Genomic DNA, 20,185 nt, shown 5'->3' with positions numbered 1-20,185 from the left:
AATGCAGACGAGTGCCCAACTCGTCATGGAATTTCTTCCAGAATCTGGAAGTAAAACGCACATCCCTGTCCGAGATTACCGATACTGGCACTCCATGTCGTGCCACAATCTCCCTGATATAGATGTCGGCCAATTTTTCAGCCGATATGCTCTCCTGGATTGGAATAAAGTGAGCACTCTTGGTCAATCTATCCACGACGACCCAAATCGAATCCACTCCACGTGCGGTCCTGGGAAGCTTTGTGATAAAATCCATCGTGATATCTTCCCATTTCCACAGTGGGATGTCCAACGGCTGCATCTTGCCATGCGGTCTCTGATTTTCGGCCTTGACCTTCCTGCAGGTCAAACACCGCTCGACGTACCATGCCACATCCCGCTTCATGCAGGGCCACCAGTAATCCGGACGAAGATCCCTATACATATTCGTCGCCCCGGGATGAATAGAAAATCGGGACTTGTGCGCCTCCTCCATCAAAATCTGATGCACGCCACCGTGATACGGCACCCACACCCTACGGTGTAGTGTCAAAAGTCCTCTGCCATCATAATCAAAGGAGGAAACCTGACCCACCACATGCTCGCTCTTCCGATGCTCCTCCTTGATAGCCTCCTGTTGAGCCTCCCGAATCTGCTCCAATAGGGGAGTCACCACGGTCATCCTCAAACAAACGTCCCTGATCAGCACCGTCTTGCGACTAAGCGCATCGGCCACCACATTGGCCTTCCCCGGGTGGTAAAGGATCTCGCAATCATAATCCTTCACCACGTCCAACCACCGCCGCTGCCTCATATTCAGATTCGGCTGGTCCATGAGGTACCTCAAACTCTTGTGGTCCGTGTAGATGGTACACCGAACCCCGTAGAGGTGCTGAAATGCAGACGAGTGCCCAACTCCAAATCGTGCATCGGGTAGTTTGCCTCGTGAGGCTTGAGCTGCCATGAAGCGTAGGCAATGACATGCCCCCTCTGCATCAGAACTGCGCCCAACCCCGAAATGGACGCATCGCAGTAAACCACAAAATCCTCTACGCCCTCAGGCAGGGCTAGGATCGGCGCCTCACACAATTTCTGTCTCAGCATCTCAAACGCAGCCTGCTGCTCGGGTCCCCACCGAAAGACCACGGCTTTCTTCGTCAGTCGCGTCAGGGGTACGACTATCTTGGAGAAATATTGGATAAACCTCCGATAGTAGCCTGCCAATCCCAGGAAGCTCCGAATCTCAGATGGAGACTTCGGGACCTCCCATCTCATCACGGCCTCGACCTTGGCCGGATCAACCAGAATCCCGTTCTGGTTGACGAGGTGTCCAAGGAATTGCACCTCGCGCAACCAAAACTCACACTTGGAGAACTTGGCATACAAGCTCTCCCTCCTCAGGCTCTCCAATACCTCCCTCAGATGCTCCTCGTGTTCAACCCGAGTCTTGGAATAGACCAAAATATCATCGATAAAGACTATCACAGACCGATCTAGCATCAGTCTACACACGCGGTTCATGAGGTCCATGAACACGGCAGGAGCATTGGTGAGCCCAAACGGCATCACCACGAACTCGTAATGACCATAGCGCGTCCGAAACGCAGTCTTCTGCATATCCTCCTCCCTGACCCTCATCTGATGATAGCCTGAACGCAAGTCAATCTTGGAGAACCAAGATGCTCCCTGAAGATGGTCAAATAGGTCATCAATCCTCGGAAGCGGGTATCGGTTCTTCACCGTTACCTTGTTCAGCTCCCGATAATCTATACACATCCGATGCGACCTGTCCTTCTTCCTTACAAACAGAATCGGGGCTCCCCAGGGTGAACTGCTCGGACGAATAAATCCCTTGTCTAGCAGCTCCTGCAGCTGCGTAGACAACTCCTGCACCTCGGGAGGAGCCAACCGATACGGTGCTTTGGCTATCGGAGCCGCACCGGGAATAAGGTCAATCCTGAACTCCACCTGTCGCTCCGGAGGTATCCCAGGTAGTTCCTCCGGGAAAACATCTGCAAAATCTCGAACCACCGGGACCTCGCTCACGGTCGCCTTACCCGCCTCCCGGGTATCCATCACATACGCGACATAACCCGCGCATCCCTGCTGAAGGTAGCGCCTAGCCCTCGCTGCTGAACATACAGTGGGTCCATACTGCGGCCGCTCTCCATGAATCACTAACTCTCCCCCGCTTGGGGTCCTGACTCGCACTAGCTGCTGCGCGCAATCTATCAGTGCCCCATTAGGGCTCAACCAATCCATACCAATAATCACCTTGTTCCCACGAAATGGGATGGGAACCAAGTCTACCAGGTAACGCTCCTCAAACAGTCGCAGAACACAATCTCGAAACACCATCGATGCACGCACCGATCGATCGTCAGTAATCTCTACCTCTAACGGGCAATCTAACTCGCCTGAAGTCTCATGAAATCTCTTGCTAAGAGCAAGAGAAACGAACGATCGGGATGCACCCGAGTCGAACAATACCTGAACCGGAATGCCGTTCACATGGAACGATCCTAATACACATGTATACACACGGAGCACATATCAATATCATAACAACATAAAACAAAAGATAGAAGGAAAGAATCATACCCGTCACCACATCGGGCGCGGCGCGTGCCTCCTCGGCAGTCAACTGAAATGCCCGACTCCTCACTACTGGAGCCTCTGCCTTGCCCTACCGACCATCCGTGATCCACAGGGTCGCTGGAGCCGGCGCCTTCACTGGCGCTGCAACTGACAACTGGGGGCAATTGGCCTTCTTGTGGCCCCTCTGGTTGCAGTGAAAACACAGTAACTCGGACGTCTGAATAGCTGAAACTGGAGCAGTACAATCCCTGCTAAAGTGCCCTGTCTTGCCGCACTTGTAGCAGCCTCCTGATCCCATCCTACATATCCCCACGTGCGTCCTGCCGCATTTCCCGCAGCGGCTCGATCCTGAATGACCTTTCGGTCTACCGTCTGATCCCTTAGGCTTCTTCCCCGAAGCCCCTCCTGCCTGACCGTCCTCTAGTTTCCGTTTCCGGATGTGCTCCAAATCTATCTCTCTCTCCCTAGCCCTGGCGATCATAGAGTCCAGGGTAGGGCAAGCCGAAAAGCTAACATGCTCCCGGATGTCAGCTCGTAGCATATCATTGTAACGAGTCCTCCTCATATCCTCGTCACCGGCATACTGGGGCACCAATAAAGCCCTCTCCCGGAACTTGGCGGTGATCTCCGCCACAGTCTCCGTCGTCTGCCTCATGTCTAGAAACGCCCTGGCCAGCTGCTGAAGCTCGACCGCCGGTGCAAAATCCGCCCTGAACCTAGTCACAAAGTCCGACCAGGTCATTGCCTCGATAGCCGAGGCTCCCAACGAGTCACCCACTGACTCCCACCAATCCCGGGCTCGGTCCCGTAAACACCCTGCTGCGTACCTCACCTTCGACCCCTCGGGGCAGAAGCTAGTCAACTGGGCAGACTCGATATCCGCAATCCACCGCCTGGCGACAATGGGGTCCTTCACCCCATGGAAATCCGGCGCACCACTGCCCCTGAAGTCCTTGAAGGACAGTGTGCGAGATCCTGACTGGCTAGAGGCTAAATCGCTCCTGAATGCCCGTAGGCGATCCTCCATCAACTCCATAATCCCTTCCTTGATCGACCCAAAGAGGATGGGGGTCGACTCAAGGATGCCCCTGGTGATCTCCGACGTGATGAACTCACGTAGCCTCTCATCAATCGGCTCGGTGCCTGATCCCGAACCTGACCCCTCTCCTGACCCGCCATCTGTCGGTCTCGGTCGAAGTACCACCATTCTGCAAAACATCATAATAATCATTAGTGATACTGCTACTTTCTGAGGGATCTCAACTACTTACAGGTTCCTTGGTCTCGTCTTGGCCTTCCTCAGCTAGGGTACGGATCCTCTGCTTTCAGTAGTACGGGCCCATACTACCTTCCACATCTATCAGTACCTTCTCCGAGAAATTCCTCGACTTCACCAGATCCCCTTTACTACTGCTACTCCCTGCTATTCTCATCCTAGGCTTGCCCTAGGGAAAACTCAAGTTCAACACGACTGGTCCTCAGCTGCTGTAGGTCTCCTCATAATGCCAGTTAGCCACCACCTAAACACCATCACATGTGATGAGGATTATATAATCCTTCAAGTAAAAGATCCGTCCCTACAACGGTTGGACTCAAACAAGAGCTGCGCAATAGGGCCAGTTCCAGTACTTTGGGATTATTCAAACCTGATTACATGTGGTGTGACGTGTTCACCTAGTGGCTAACTCTCATTACTCAGAACCCCACCAAGCACGAAGCAAGCAGCATTCGGTTAAGGGGAAACAGACTCAAGCCAAAACTATTCTTATAACAAGAAACGGCACTAGCATAAGATGCTAAGCTCATACTATCAGGCATAACCTAAACAGGCTATCCTACTGCTGTCTACTCAATTCTAGCATGCAATACTCATAAAGCTGTAACACATAAGCAGGCACCTAAGGCATCACTCCTAGATCCTTAGCCCTATTCTAGCATGCGGTTCTACGTAAGCTGATAAACATAACATAAACTTGTATGGGTACTATGGGGAATACTTACTTGAGCTCGGCCAGTCGCGCACGTCACACACTTCGCTCTTTCTTATGAATCTTTTCCGAGTTTTTAGAGAACATTTCTTTTTGGAAAATCTTTCAATCCCTCGATTTGAGTTCAGACACTCCCGAAGGCGTGTCCGAATCCCTCAAACCAGGGCTCTGATACCAACTTGTAACGACCCAATTTTCATGTCCAAAAATTTCATTTTAAAATATTACTTTTAGAAAACATTAATAAATAAAAACATTGTTTGATCACGCCATAACACATCGCAAACCATGTTTTAATAATCAAACCATACAACCCATCAAATATCAGAGTACAATCCCAGTGAATCTCGTAAATGCGGAAACTGAAGAGTGTGTGTGTGTGACATGCTGCTACCGTGCCGGCTCCTTTCCCCTAGCTGAGGAGGTACCTGAAACCAAAACTGAAACCGTAAGCACAAAGCTTAGTGAGCTCCCCCATAATACCCCATACCATACAGCATATAACAAATAACATGCAATTAGGAGATACGGGCCCCGCCCACACTCGTGAAGATACGGGCCCCGTCCACACCTCACTTTCTGAGAGATACGGGCCCCGCCCACACTCGTGAAGATACGGGCCCCGCCCACACTTCGCTACCTGGGAGATACGGGCCTAGCCCACACTCCATTCTCGGAGAGATACGGGCCTCGCCCACACCCAACCGTCAACACATATCATACAAGTATCACACAGACAACAAGTGTAAACAGTTCTATCATACTGGTATATATCACAATTAACTCGACTAATAGATACGGGCTCGACCCACACTATAATACTAACGTCTCATCTATACGGGCCGGCCTTGGTGCCTTAGACCCGTTACTACTGAAGGGAAACTCACCTCGAAATAGCTGCTGGTCTGTGTGGGAATTGATCACCTATTACTGTTGCTGCTGCTCCGGAAACTCCCCGGCTGTAATTCCCACAATATACTTAATCATACACTGCTAACTGTCCTTTGGGTAAAAAGACCATTTTACCCCTGGTCTAGCCCTAAGTCAAATCGAAGTCAACTTTTAGTTGACCCGACTCGCCGAGTGGATCTCCACTCGCCGAGTCCCTAGCAAACTATTGTCCTGGGTCCCTGATTCTACTCGTCGAGTTGGGCTATGACTCGACGAGTTCATCTTCTAAACTGTCATTCAACTCCTTCATCCTACTCGCCGGGTTGTATGAACAACTCGTCGAGTTCATCTTCATCCGAAGAACACATATGCTAAGACTCGCCGAGTTGTATGAACAACTCGCCGAGTCTGTTCTTGATCTATGAAGATTGCCTTGGACTCGCCGAGTCAGGGCATTGACTCGCCGAGTCCTATCATGAGTGAGTTCAGCTTTCAACTCACCGAGTCACCCCCTGTGACTCACGGCTCAACTCGATACGTCTAAAAGGGACCAATTCAGTGACTCGCGAGCCGACTCGCCGAGTCACATGAACGACTCGCCGAGTCGTCGCCATGCATCCACTAGATACACCGATTTGTTTGATTTCAGTCCATGCCATTCATAGATCTGGGCTTCTAAGACACGAATCATACGTAAAGTTTCCAACTTTACGTGTGGATCTTCACTAATATGGATTTTAGGGTCTAAAATGCCTCAAAAAGGGTAGATCTAGGATGAACAAGCCACATGGGTCCATAAAGCTAACAGATCTGAGCTCTTGGAGCTCAATCTTGCCTAGATCTAAAGGGCAACCCACTTATTACGAAACATTAAGCACAAACAAGCTTGGGGAATGGCTCAAGAGTGTCTTAAATGAAATCTTAAGCATAGAAACAGGGGGAAAACGAGATATACCTCAATGAAACCGCTGAAAAACACAATGATGCTTGGATGGCTCTCCTTCCTCTTGATCTCTTTCCCCTTCTTGCCTCAAAACCTTCAAGAATCCACACAAGAGCCTCAAATTCACAAGAAACAAGCTTAGGATGAGTTAGGACGAGGGTTGGGAGCTCTGGGGGTGAATGGGGGCTGGCAAGAGGCAGATATGAGGTTTAAATAGGGTGCAAACCCCTGAAACTTAGGGTTTCATCCAACAGCGGTGACTCACCGAGTCCAGGATATGGACTCGCCGAGTCGCCAACTTAAACGTGTCCTGGGCCTCGTCCCTACTCGGCGAGTCGGACCTTGTGACTCACCGAGTCCAAGGCTAAAATAGGGCAATACTCAAATAAAATTCACATACCGGAAACCAGGTGCTACATGTTCTACCCAACATATTTGTAGATATAAAATACATATACATATTAACTCATTTAATACCTATATAAAACATCCATTCCACACTCATCTCAAATAAACAACAATATATAAACACATACCACGTATTTCATAGCAAATACTTAATACATATATATATATATATATATATATATATATATATATATATATATATATATATATATATGTTAGAAGAAAGTGATCACATACTCACACGTATAAACAACAATATATATACACATAGCACGTATTTTATAAAATACTTCATATCTATGTGTAAGATGAAAGTGACTATACACTCACACATATAAACAACTTTATATTATACACATAGCACGTATTTCATAGCAAATACTTAATATTTATGTGTAAGATGAAAGTGACTACACACTCACTTGATCAGAAGATGATCAGACAGCACTACGGCTCTTCAAGTAGATATTCTTCGGTGAAATCGGGATCACTTCACACACCGGGTTTCTCGCGGGCATAGCTTCGGCTCGAAAACTCTTTTCTTCTCGGGATCTTCGGACTTCAGGACTCGCTTCGGGTCTCGGGATTGATACTGGGGCTTTGGGGGTACTTCTTTACACGTAAATCGATGTAATATGGGAGAGAGATGAGAGAATGAGCAACCAAACTCGGCTGACCCTTCAAATCTATTTATAGGGCAAAACTGGCCCTTGCCACGTCGTGGAACCTTTTGCCACGTCGTGGGCTTGATCGTCACTGCATGCGTCATCCCAAGTTGCATCTGGGGGACTCCTGGAGGTGTCAGGAGACTTGCCACGTCGTGGTCTCTGACAGTTTTGGGGTTTCGCGCCCCAAACTTCAGAAATTCATAACTTTCGCATACAAACTCCGTTTTCGACGTTATTTATATCGACGCGAAGGTGAGATTATGCTCTACAACTCTTGTTTAGACTCCATTGGCTAAATTTGACTTTAGTTTTAATATATTATAAGTATATTACTTATATATTATCTTTAGTAGGCCGGGACAGGAAAACTCCGTTATAAACTAATAACACCTTCATCTGAACTCCGTTTTCGTCTGTCTTTTTATCGTTGGACTACTATCGACGAGATCTTCAATTCTCATTTAGATTGTTTTGGATAAATATCGCTCTAACGTAAATTCACTATTTACGTCAGTTGTGTCGTGTCGGTTCTGTCGCGAAACTTCGACAGGTCATAACTTCTTCATTATAACTCGAATTTTGGCGTTCTTTATATGCACGGAAACCTTGTGACATATACTACAACTTGGTTAAGATTAATCATTCTAAATAACCTTCCATCAAAAAGTCATTTTTGATGCTTATTGTCTCTTAATTGACTAGTCCGGATCTACGGGCGTTACACCGTGTATGTTTTAAGTCTACGAAGCCAAATGAGTATGTATGTGAATGTATGAGGCCCAACAAGCATGTAAAAGGACAACTAAGGCCTACCAAGCATGTAATGTATATTTCAGGCCCAATAAACATGTAAAAGAACAAACTAAGGCCCACTAAGCATGTAATGTATATTCCAGACCCAATAAGCATGCAAAATGACAACTAAGGCCCACTAAGCATGTAATGTATATTCCAGGCCCAATAAGCATGCAAAAGGACAACTAAGGCCCATTAAGCATGTAAGGTATATTCCAGGCCCAATAAGCATGTAAAAGGACAATTAAGACCCACTAAGCATGTAATGTATATTTCAGGCCTAATAAGCATGCAAAAGGACAACTAAGGCCCACTAAGCATGTAATGTATATTCCAGGCCCAATAAGCATGCAAAAGGATAACTAAGGCTCACTAAGCATGTAATGTATATTTTCGTCCCAATAAGCATGCAAAAAGACAATTAAGGCCTACTAAGCAGGTAATGTATATTCCACGCCCAATAAAAGTGAGTTTAACGCATTTGACTCATTTGTTATTGTAATGTTCGTTCTTGTTCAATCGTTTTCCGAAATGACATAAAAGGGCTACTTTTTGTAATATTGACATCTTTGGTCCAGTGGACTAAAAATTTAAAACTTATGGGTAATTTTGGTAAAAATGACACTTTAGGTCCTTTAGGACCAAAAGTTTACATTTAAGGCTAGTTTCAAATAAAAATAACATTTTTAACCAAATTTTATCAAAATTATCATTTTCGGCCCAAGTGTATGAAGTTTTTACATTTTCGGCCCAAAAGCGTAGAATTTATCCTTTTTGGCCCAAGTTTGATAAAATTATCATTTTCAGCCCTTATAACCAAAAAATAACATTTTTGGCTCAACTTTGTTAAAAATGACACTCAAGCCTACAAAAGTCCAAAAATTTACAATCTTAGCCCAAAAATCTTGAAAGCCCAATATGAGGCCCATTTGTGAAAATTTATACTTTTAGCTCTCTTAAAATCATAAATACAATAAAGATTCACATTGATCCAAAACAAATCCTTTTGGTCCCTTAGAACCGTGAGTTATATATAATAACTTCCCTTTTGATTATTTTGTCATTTTTGGCCCTCTTATGCAATTTTTCTTAGTTTAAACAACCTTTAAATGTTTTAAACCATTTCTTTGCATAATAAGTTGTATCAAGTGTTATTTTCTACAAATATCATCATATTTTAGCATATTGTAGAGTTTATGAAGTCTATAACATTATAATCACAACATATAACATGAAAAACACACAAAATCATGCATATACACATATATCTACATAAAACAACTTGTATTCTCCCCCAAAACATACTAAAACCGAAAATAAGGGGTATGAACTCACTTTGGGGTATTGGATTCGGTTTTAGTGAAGAGTTTGGAGGAGATTTCGGCCTAAATCACTTCTTGAAGAGAATTTCGAGTCCAAGTTGGTTCTAGGAGCTTAAATCACGAAATGAGAATGGTTTAAGGAGAGATTTCTGGAGTAAACTTGAATCAAAAGTAATAGAGTTTCACAATAACTTACCAAGAATGAATGAGCTTTGATGGAGAGTTCTTGATGCACCCTTAAAACTCATGAGAATTTGGAGGAATGGAGAGAGGAATTTCCTTGTGCTAGAGAGGAAAAAAAGAGAGAATATTGTGTTTGAAATGAAGATTGTGGGTGGTGAAGACCTTATGGCCGAGGGTATGGAGAGAAGAGAGATGTATACTAATCTTGTTATTTGTGAGGTAATGACTTGTCTAGAAACATGAGATTTTCCATAGATATATGGGGGTTAAACATGAGTTGTCACATACATGTTTAATCTTCATCCTTTTTTTACAATGTGTGTGTGTGTGTATATATATATATATATACACATACATACATATATAATCGAGAATGAGAGAGGAGGAAAATAAATATTGATTGTTGGGCTAAAATTGAACATAACCGAAAGTATAAGGTCGTACAAGGAAGTTTTCGGCCCATTGAGCCCTCTTATGCATTCACGGCCCAAAAAGAGGTAAAATAATGGGTTTTCGGCCCAATGAGGCTCAAGAAAACATTTATGGCCCATTAAGGCCCATTCAGACAAAGTGAGACATTTTAGGCCTTATATAGCCCAAAATGCTAATACTTAGTGAATGTGGGTCCAATTAGGGCCCAAATGAAGACTCTTAGCTTAAAAGAATCAAGTTGAGAGTTTATTGGCCTCTTAAAATTTTTGAACCGTGATATTAGAGTTACAACTCACAGCTGAATGTGTGAAGTGTATTGAATTAGGTTTTGAACTTCACGAGTGAGTTTAGATACAAATAGTTGTTTTTAGAATGAGCATTAGTACATAACATCAACTTAGATTACAAGTTACACAAGATTTGAGTACATGAAGACAACATTTCCTAGATAAAAATGCTAGTTGTGACAATCCACTACCTTAATGTGTGGTGGTTATGATTTTAGGCCAAAACAACACCAAAAACACTCAAACATCAGTCCAAACGCACCCGAAAGCACACAGCCACCGGAGATGGTGGCTAGCAGTGGTGGAACGATGAGAGAAGGTGGCAACCACCACCTGCACTGTGGTGGGTGATGAGTTTTCTTCGGTTTCCTAGCCAAGCAAAATCCATCCAACATTAAGCCTATGAAATATGCTTACACACACACACACACCAAAACACACAGCTACCCCCGGGTGGCTGGTGGCGGTAGAAGAAGACAATATGGCGGCAGCCACCATTGTTGGTTGCCATGGCGGTTGTTTTCAATTTCCGGCCATCCACCTATCCACACATACACAACTGAACACACACTCCATTGTTACTCTAAATAGTAAACGCACCATACACACACAATTAACATGTATAACACCATCACCCACACGATGGCAGACGATAGCAAAGGGACGGAACAAGAGAAGCCAACGCTCGGAGCGACAACGACGATGGGTTTGGCTAGGGCGTAGCAAACGAACAGAGAAGAAAGATTGAACCATGAACGACAACAACGACTATGCTATACAATACCGACGACCCACTGGTTTAACATCAATGTGAGGCTCTTCGTTGCTGTCGGTGGTTGCACCGACAATTTGGCTTCGATCGGCAACACCGAGTGGCTAAGAGGCTGTGACGGCCGAAGGTAGGGGATACAAGGTTGACAGTTGGAGGATGACATTAGGGTTAAGGTTTAGGTGATGCAACGACAGGGAAAGAAGACATCGGGTTTAATCCCGTGTCCCATTTTAAACTTCATACATAATTTACACAATCGGTCCCTTCCACTCATAATATTTTCAAAACAAATCCATAAATTAACATTTAACCCTCACCATTCGAAAACCCTTTCATTTAAGTCCAATATTTACCAAACACCCCCTGACTTCTGAAAATCTTTACAAACCAATCCAGAAATTACACTTAACCCCAATATTCCAAAATTATGACGTTTAACTCCCGAAACCAGCACCCTGCTAAATTATTATGGATTTTAGGACTACTATAAAATAATATAAAATATAAATTTACATCTTGGGGTTCAGGGTTTATTATTTAATTACTTAATTTCAAACGGAATGTTACATATACGAAATACTTATTTTTAAAAATAGGTATTTATTAAGTACATAAATATATACAAATTTGTTTTTATAAAAAAATGAATACAAACACATATTTTACAAAAAAAATAATACAAACACCCATTTTGATATATTATTTTGGGTTTAAAACAAATATATAACATTGTGTGGGTTGAAAAAAAAGTTGTATACCAATGAATTTTATTTTTAATTTAAAGACGTATCAGTGATAAAAATTCATTTTGAATTTTGAATATGAGTTATTATTTTATGGTATTAATTGTTATATAACTATTATTTAGAGTATACATTTAAAAAGAAAATTTTACTTTCTCAAACAATGTTTTTTTTTTTGTTAAAAATATGTTTGTGTGTGTGTATATATATATATATATATATATATATATATATATATATATATATATATATATATATATATATATATATATATATGTGTGTGTGTGTGTGTGTGTTTTTAATACAAATGCATTTATTATAAAATAGATGTTTATAAAAAGTATATAAATATGTTTTTACAAAAGAAATGTATACAATCATTTATTTGGATGCATATAAATATGTTTTTATAAAATATATGATAAAATCGATGTGTGTATATATTTTTTCTTGTAAAATACATGTTTGTATATATTTAAAAAAATGGATTTGTATATATTTATGTACGTAATAAATACCTATTTTTATAAATAGATATTTAAAAAAAATGAATTTGTATATATTTATATAGTTAATAAATTTCTATTTTTATAAATAAGTATTTCGTATATAGAAAAATTTTTAAAAAAAGTTTTTATATAGAAAATATAAGATTTTTTATTTGAAAATATGTTTTTTATATAAATATGATTTTATAAAGAAAAAATATATTCAAAATTTTTCCTTGAGAAAAAATGTTATAAAAAAAATTAAATTTACCATGAGTTCATAACAAAGTTATGAAATTTGAGCCAACAGAATAAATTTTGAATCAAATTTGTAATAAAATTTAAAATTTAAATCAAAAGTATAAATTTTGAATCAAATTTATAAAAAAAATTTAAAATCTAAACTAAAAATGTAACTCTTAAAAGTTAAATAAACGTTTGACGTATGGTCGGTTTTTAAAATTTAATTAAATAAAAAAATATATATAAAATTTTTTTTACCCATTAAAAATTAAAAATAAGTTATGTAACTAGTAACTACACTCTTTGTTACAAACTACTAGTTTGACGGTGCTCCGATGTGGTGAATGGCGACGGATCACATCTCATCTATCTACTCTTTAATTTCACTTGTAAATAAATGATTCCTCTTTATGTTCTCCTGCCCATTTCCATCATCCTGCCTGGACGCACACAGCCAGTTTAAATTTCAAAAAAGGTTTCAAATCTCACTGTAGAACCCTAAAAATATCACTCGATCCATCATTGTTTTCCATCACAAACGTTGGTCTTATACACTTTTTAAATTATTTTGTACCTCTGGATTCGGTGTCTGGGGGGTTTCATCTCCATTCACTGCTCGATCTGTATTTTTCTTGGCTTCGATCTGTTATCGTTTAAGTCTTTTTCGACTTGAAAGATACAAAAATGGAGGCGATTGAAGAATTGGCTCAACTTGCGGATTCGATGCGGCAGGCTGCGGCTTTGCTTAACGATGAAGATGTTGATGCAAATTCATCGTCTTCTTCAAAACGCCCTTCCACATTTCTTAACGTTGTTGCTCTTGGCAATACCGTAAGTTTGCTCTACGAGCTCTTTTGATCCGACTACTTGCTTTTGTGTTCATTGACCAAGTCAGTGGATCTCTCGATATGGTTTTGTTGCGATCCCTATTTTTGATGGATCTTTTTCTAAATGTAGTTAGGAACTATTTTTGCTTAGATTTCAATTTATCATATAGATGATTCAAAACTATTGTTTGCAGCGGAAACTCATGTACTGTTCGCTTAATGCCACATGTCACAGTATGAATTTGCATTATGCTTTCCACTAGATCAGGCTCCACTTATCAACTGCTAGGGTCTCCTGTTTAGCTAATCATGGATCCAATATGATCTTCTTGCTAGCCTACCCTTTTGCTTTTTTAGGTTTACCAATTTATGGATCTTAAATAGTTCATTCATCAGATGCTCCTGATTATTCCGTAGACAGGGTTATTATCTAATCAAGTACATGGTCATCGCATCTAGCATCTACTTGACGTTGTTTTGTATGTTAAGATAGACTAGAAGAACAATATTCCTTTAAGAAGGCACACTTACATACTTTAGAAAAGAATATGGAATCAAAGAACTTTGATAGTGCAGTCACATTGTGGATTTGTGGGCAAATTTGTTCTGTATCTTATCTGACAGTTCTTTAGTTGGATGTCCCTTTTGTAAAATTAAAGGATGGTAGCTAGTTTCTAATTATGGGCTACCAATTGTTCAGAGTGCAGGTAAATCAGCAGTTTTGAACAGTTTGATTGGACATCCTGCTCTGGTACGATCTTCATTTTTCTTTATTTTCATCTTCAATCTGGACATATATAATTCACTTTATGTTTTTCTAATTCATTATGATAACATAACATAACAAGTCATTTCAATTTGCAAATTAACTTGAGCAGCCAACTGGTGAAGGTGGTGCAACTCGCGCGCCTATATGTATTGAATTAAAGAGGGATGGTAACTTAAGCAGCAAATCAATTGTACTGCAGATTGATAGTAAATCCCAACCTGTGTCTGCAAGTGAGTCCTCATGTCATACTTAAGGGCTTAAGCCAATTCAACACACACCACACACATTTCATAATAGGGTTCTACATATATGTCTTCATATACACCAAATATGATTATTGAATTTTTATGCTCTTTTTGTCCACCAACAGGTGCTCTTCGACACTCATTGCAGGATAGGCTTAGTAAAGTGTCAAGCAAGAGTCGGGATGAAATATTTTTGAAGCTTAAAACAAGTACAGGTGAGTCTGTTTGCTTAAAAATATCAAGAATTTGGCAAATGCATTCGGATTCTTTTTATAGCACTTAAGCCTGATTGTTTGTTTGCTTCATTTTTTTATTAAATTTCTATGTTTTTGACATATTCGAGATACAATTTAATTCCTTCCATTCTTTTTTATTAAAAGACCAAAATACCCTCATTTAGTCACACAGAATGGATGAGTAAACTCCTGAATACCATTTTTATGCGCAACCTCTGCCTTCCTATATGCTTCATTTGTTATTCTTTTTATTTGCTAATTTAATCATATTGTTTCCAGCTCCTCCTTTGAAATTAATTGATTTGCCTGGAGTGGATAAGGGAAATCTTGATGATTCTTTGGTGAGTGGCTACAAAATTTGTTGTTTTTATTCCACATTGTTTATTTATTTATTCTTTTTTTTGCAGAGTGAATATGCTCAACATAATGATGCAATTCTCCTGGTCATAATACCTGCTGCCCAGGCACCAGAAATTGCCTCTGCAAAAGCCCTCAGAATTGCAAAAGAATACGATGGAGAATGTAGGTTTACTTTTACTATTCATCTTCTTATCCACTTTTTCAGTTTTACTCTCAGATTCTTTATAAATTATTAAATTATAATATTCTTACTGTAGCAACTAGAACCATTGGTGTGATCAGTAAAATCGATCAAGCAACATCAGATCCCAAAGTTCTTGCTGCTGTTCAGGCACTTCTGTTGGGTCAAGGACCAAGGAGTTCAGCTGATATCCCATGGGTTGCTCTGATTGGGCAATCAGTTGCCATTGCTTCAGCTCAATCTGGAAATGTGGGGTCAGATAACTCGTTAGAAACTGCTTGGAGGGCTGAAAGTGAAAGTTTGAAATCTATATTGACAGGTGTCCCTCAGAGCAAGCTTGGTAGATTAGCTCTTGTGGAGACCCTTGCTCATCAAATTCGTAGCAGAATGAAAATCAGGCTTCCAAGTCTTTTATCAGGGTATGTCTATCATTGGTTATTTTGCTATTACTTGGTTTATGTAATTTGTGTTTCTATGTATCAGATTAAAAATAGATTACAAAATGGTCCTTGTGCTTTCTGATTTTCACCGTGTTTGGTCCAAAATTTCAATTTTGGTCTTTATTTTAACGTTTCATATCGATTTTGGTCCCTGGAACCTTGAAATGAGGACCAAAATTGATATGAAACTGTGAAATGAGTACTAGAATCAGAAAGTCTTGGGGAGAAAAAGCGATATGGAACCTTGAAATAAGAACCAAAACTAAAAAATGTTTTCGTGTTGGACTAAAACGGTAAAAACCAGATAGCACAGGGACCATTATTGTAATTTACTCTATAACTACAGTAAAAAAAGAATCGAGCAGTACTATACTCTGCTGTTTATCCTTGTCTTTTATCATTAATTTTTTATGCCTTTCATAGATAATTGTATTTGTATACCACACTAGCAAAAGTTTCTTTTTTCAGAAATTAAGTATCCTCCTACATTTTCTTCCTACTTATCTTCCTACCCATTTGAAATTGTGACAAGTGTCATATTTTAGGACACTTGTCATCATTTCAAATGGGTAGGAAGATAATTAGGAAGATATTTAACTTCTCTCTCTTTTTTTAATCATATTTTATGCAATCTGTAATCATATTGTTTTTTAAAACTCATGCAGGCTTCAGGGTAAGTCACAAATTGTGCAAGATGAATTGGTAAGGCTTGGGGAATCAATGGTGACTAGTTCTGAAGGTACAAGAGCTTTGGCTTTGGAACTATGTCGTGAATTTGAGGACAAATTTCTTCAACATATTATGACTGGGGAGGTAAGAACAAGTAGTTATGCGTATTATAATAATAATAATAATTATTATTATAACCTACTTGAATGCTTGTTTTTCAGGGAAATGGTTGGAAAGTTGTTGCAAGTTTTGAGGGTAACTTTCCTAATAGGATCAAACAGCTTCCTCTTGATAGACATTTTGACATAAAAAACGTGAAGAGGGTATCTATTATATATTTTCCTCAAATTTTGGTTCACTTAAATATATATTCAATACTTTCTATAATGACAATGGAATTTGTATCAGGTTGTTTTAGAAGCAGATGGTTATCAACCTTACCTCATATCTCCAGAGAAAGGATTACGCTCTTTAATAAAAGGTGTATTGGACCTTGCAAAGGAGCCCTCACGTCTCTGTGTTGACGAGGTAATAAAACTACACATTCTTTTGTTTTTCATTTTTAATTAATTCCCCTTTTCTCTTATTAATATTATTATTCTTTTAAATTCATTTCTTTAATCATTTGTAATGAGTACAGGTTCATCGTGTACTTGCTGACATAGTTTCAGCTTCAGCTAATGCTACACCAGGGCTAGGGAGATATCCTCCATTCAAAAGAGAGGTACTTTAGTGCTTTATTATAAGTGTAAAATTACAGGAAATAGCAATGTGATAATGCTGACGTGGCACTGATTGTTTTTAATAGGTGGTGGCAATTGCTACAACGGCTCTGGAGGGGTTTAAGAATGATGCAAAGACCATGGTGACTGCACTTGTTGACATGGAGAGGGTGTTTGTTCCACCACAACATTTCATCCGTTTGGTGCAAAGAAGGTATGCTAAATTTCATTTAGGGTTAAATGCAAGAAATAGCAACCTACTTCCATTGATTTATTTATTATAGCATCATACTCTCATTTCTTCCTATTACAACATTAAAAAGTTGAAAGTACAATGCTTTAATAGAAAAAAATGGAAGTTAGATACTGTATTCAACAAGTAAATGAAAGTATGTTGCTATTTCTTGCATTTAGTCCTTTGATTTATTTCTATTTTTCTGTTAAAATAGTATTAGATCAATTTTGGATTCATTAATTCTCAAGTTACCTTTTTTTATTATTATTATTATCAGGATGGATAGACAGCGAAAAGAAGAAGAGATTAAAACCAAATCTTCCAAAAAGGCTGTTGATGCAGAACAATCCTTACTAAATAGGGTACATTGAGAGGCTTGAAATAAACTTAATAATTTTATTTTCGTTAATTTTTTTTTTAATTGTTGTTTTTGCTTTGTTTAGGCAAGTAGTCCCCAAAAAGGTGGGAACTTAAAATCAATGAAAGATACCAAGCAAGATAAGGATGAAAAAGAGGGGCCCACTTTAAAGACTGCAGGACCTGATGGAGAGATAACAGCAGGTTTACACTTTGACATCTTTCTCGACTTTTATTTTGTCTTACCATATCTTGTAATAAACATATAACCATTATTTCATGCCTGTATTATATTATTTACTTCCTTTTAGGGATGTATAATGTATCTATCTCTCTCTCTTCATGCAGGATTCTTGTTGAAGAAAAGTGCAAAAACTAACGGGTGGAGCAGGAGATGGTTTGTTTTAAATGAGAAAACTGGGAAGGTTAGTGACATGGCATGAACTTTAATATACATGTTTTCATGTCCCTTTGCTTTGAAATCCCTTTTTTTTGCAGCTTGGATACACTAAAAAACAAGAAGAGAGAAATTTCCGTGGTGTCATCACTTTAGAGGTACGTGTGGGCAACCATCCTCGTGAAATTTAGTGTTCATTTCATTTGCAAAATATATAAAACAACCTTACCAATTAACAATGTGATTTTCAACAAACTCTAACTAATATTAATAAGTAACAATAAACAAACAAATCAGTAATGATGCATGTGCCATGTGTGATCAGGAATGTGTTGTGGAAGAAGTTGAAGAGGAAGAACCCCCAGCCAAAAGCTCCAAGGACAAAAAGTCAAAGGTGGAAGAAAAACCACCGAGTTTGGTCTTCAAAATAACAAGCAAAGTTGCATATAAGACTGTTTTAAAAGGTACTGTAATTGTTTTTCATTGTTACTGTGTAATGATATTTGAAATGTAGACGTAAAGTTTAATAATAAGTGGTTGTGCAGCTCATAGTGCTGTTCTGTTGAAGGCTGAGAGTGGTGTAGATAAGGCTGAATGGTTAAACAAATTAAGAGCTGTCATGGGTATCAAAGGTGGTGAAGTGGGTATGAAGCCAGATGGTCCTCCCATTCGCCATACTCATTCAGATGGCTCTCTTGTAATTTACTCAATCCCTCTCTCTCTTTTTTTTTTTTTTTTCAACTAATTCTTGTCAAAAAGAAGAAAGATGACCTAACAAGTCTTTATAACTGATTTGTTGCAAATTGTAGGATACAATGGCTAGAAAACCCGCAGATCCAGAGGAAGAACTTTGTTGGATGGCTCAGGAAGTGCGTGGTTATGTTGAAGCAGTTCTCAACAGCCTTGCAGCAAATGTCCCAAAGGTCTCTGTTTAACTAACTGTCTCCCTTCATCTTCTTATTTCTATTTATTTATTTAAATTTGTTATGCAGGCTGTTGTTCTATGCCAAGTGGAGAAGGCTAAAGAAGACATGCTGAATAAGCTCTATAGTTCTGTAAGGTCAGTATTCGATTCCTATGTATATATTTCCGTATGGTTTGAAAGGATTTGGAACAAGAAATGACGGATTTGCCCTTTTGTATTTGTTTGGTGGAAAAGCTCCCAGAGTACAGCTCGGATCGAGGAGCTGCTTCAAGAAGATGGGAATGTGAAGCGTAAAAGGGAGAAAGTACAGATGCAATCCACCTTACTCTCCAAACTCACCAGGCAACTCAGCATTCATGATAACCGAGCAGCTGCAGCCTCAACCATCTCCAATGGTAGCCCTGCAGGTAATACCAACCTACTTTCATGTATTTATTTTTATTATTTTTTCATACATTATTTGCTATTTTGGGTGTTTAATGATTTTTATGAATATGAGAAATGAACAGAAAGTCCAAGAAGTAGTGGAGCATCATCAGGTGGTGGGGACTGGAGATCTGCTTTTGATTCTGCGGCCAATGGCGGGAGCCCATCGGGTCTTGATTCCCGATATGGATCATCCAACGGGCATAGTCGAAGGTACAGTGACCCGTCTCAAAACGGTGATGATGGTCCCGCCCCCAGATCAAACTCCACCGGCCGCCGCACGCCCAACCGACTGCCGCCAGCGCCACCTGGCGCTTCTGGTTATAGATACTAGATTTATAGTTGAAAGAATTTGGAACTTATGAGTTATGATTGATTCATGCATTCTTGTTACGGTACATTCTGTAGAACTCATTTATTGTAGATAGATATTTGATATGACGGAAATACCCTTGGTTATTCGGTGGTTTTGTTTATTTTTTATTTTTTTTTAAGAGTTGTTTTGGACGATGAGGGTGGATTTGTATTTTTTTTTTTTACAATTTATGATGCTTATTAGGCATATATATTGGTTGCTATTTTTTTGATGCTTGGAAATAAATATCTTTTTGTTTTGCTTTCTTCTATTTGCTCTTGTGTTTTGTTGAGACAAATTA

General features: G+C 39.8%; 1 protein-coding gene across 1 annotated transcript; it reads left to right on the top strand.

Moving 5' to 3' along the window:
- The first annotated feature begins 13,115 nt into the window (after positions 1 to 13,115).
- Positions 13,116 to 20,093, top strand: LOC145004395 (dynamin-2A-like). Its single transcript, XM_078963306.1, has 22 exons — positions 13,116 to 13,571; positions 14,268 to 14,318; positions 14,446 to 14,566; positions 14,707 to 14,796; positions 15,097 to 15,158; positions 15,225 to 15,339; positions 15,435 to 15,777; positions 16,464 to 16,611; positions 16,689 to 16,790; positions 16,876 to 16,995; positions 17,108 to 17,191; positions 17,276 to 17,403; positions 17,702 to 17,786; positions 17,868 to 17,985; positions 18,130 to 18,206; positions 18,280 to 18,336; positions 18,504 to 18,642; positions 18,724 to 18,875; positions 18,988 to 19,101; positions 19,171 to 19,238; positions 19,338 to 19,510; positions 19,613 to 20,093. Exons 1-22 carry the CDS (start codon positions 13,425 to 13,427, stop codon positions 19,861 to 19,863), a joined length of 2,745 nt encoding a protein of 914 aa, XP_078819432.1. The 5' UTR covers positions 13,116 to 13,424; the 3' UTR covers positions 19,864 to 20,093.
- The last annotated feature ends 92 nt before the right edge of the window (positions 20,094 to 20,185 follow it).

Source organism: Lactuca saligna, chromosome 7 (assembly GCF_052625555.1).
Source record: "Lactuca saligna cultivar CGN05327 chromosome 7, ASM5262555v1, whole genome shotgun sequence".
NCBI classification, from domain to species: domain Eukaryota; kingdom Viridiplantae; phylum Streptophyta; class Magnoliopsida; order Asterales; family Asteraceae; genus Lactuca; species Lactuca saligna.
Note: the sequence above shows the minus strand (reverse complement) of the source record. Positions and strands in the feature narration are given on the sequence as shown.

Excerpts from the sequence above, each read along its gene's own strand:
- LOC145004395 (XM_078963306.1), top strand. The coding sequence starts at position 13,425 with ATGGAGGCGATTGAAGAATTGGCTCAACTTGCGGATTCGATGCGGCAG. Across the intron at positions 15,159-15,224 it reads GAAATCTTGATGATTCTTTG|AGTGAATATGCTCAACATAA; the intron begins GTGAGTGGCTAC and ends TTTTTTTTGCAG. Across the intron at positions 18,643-18,723 it reads ATATAAGACTGTTTTAAAAG|CTCATAGTGCTGTTCTGTTG; the intron begins GTACTGTAATTG and ends GTGGTTGTGCAG.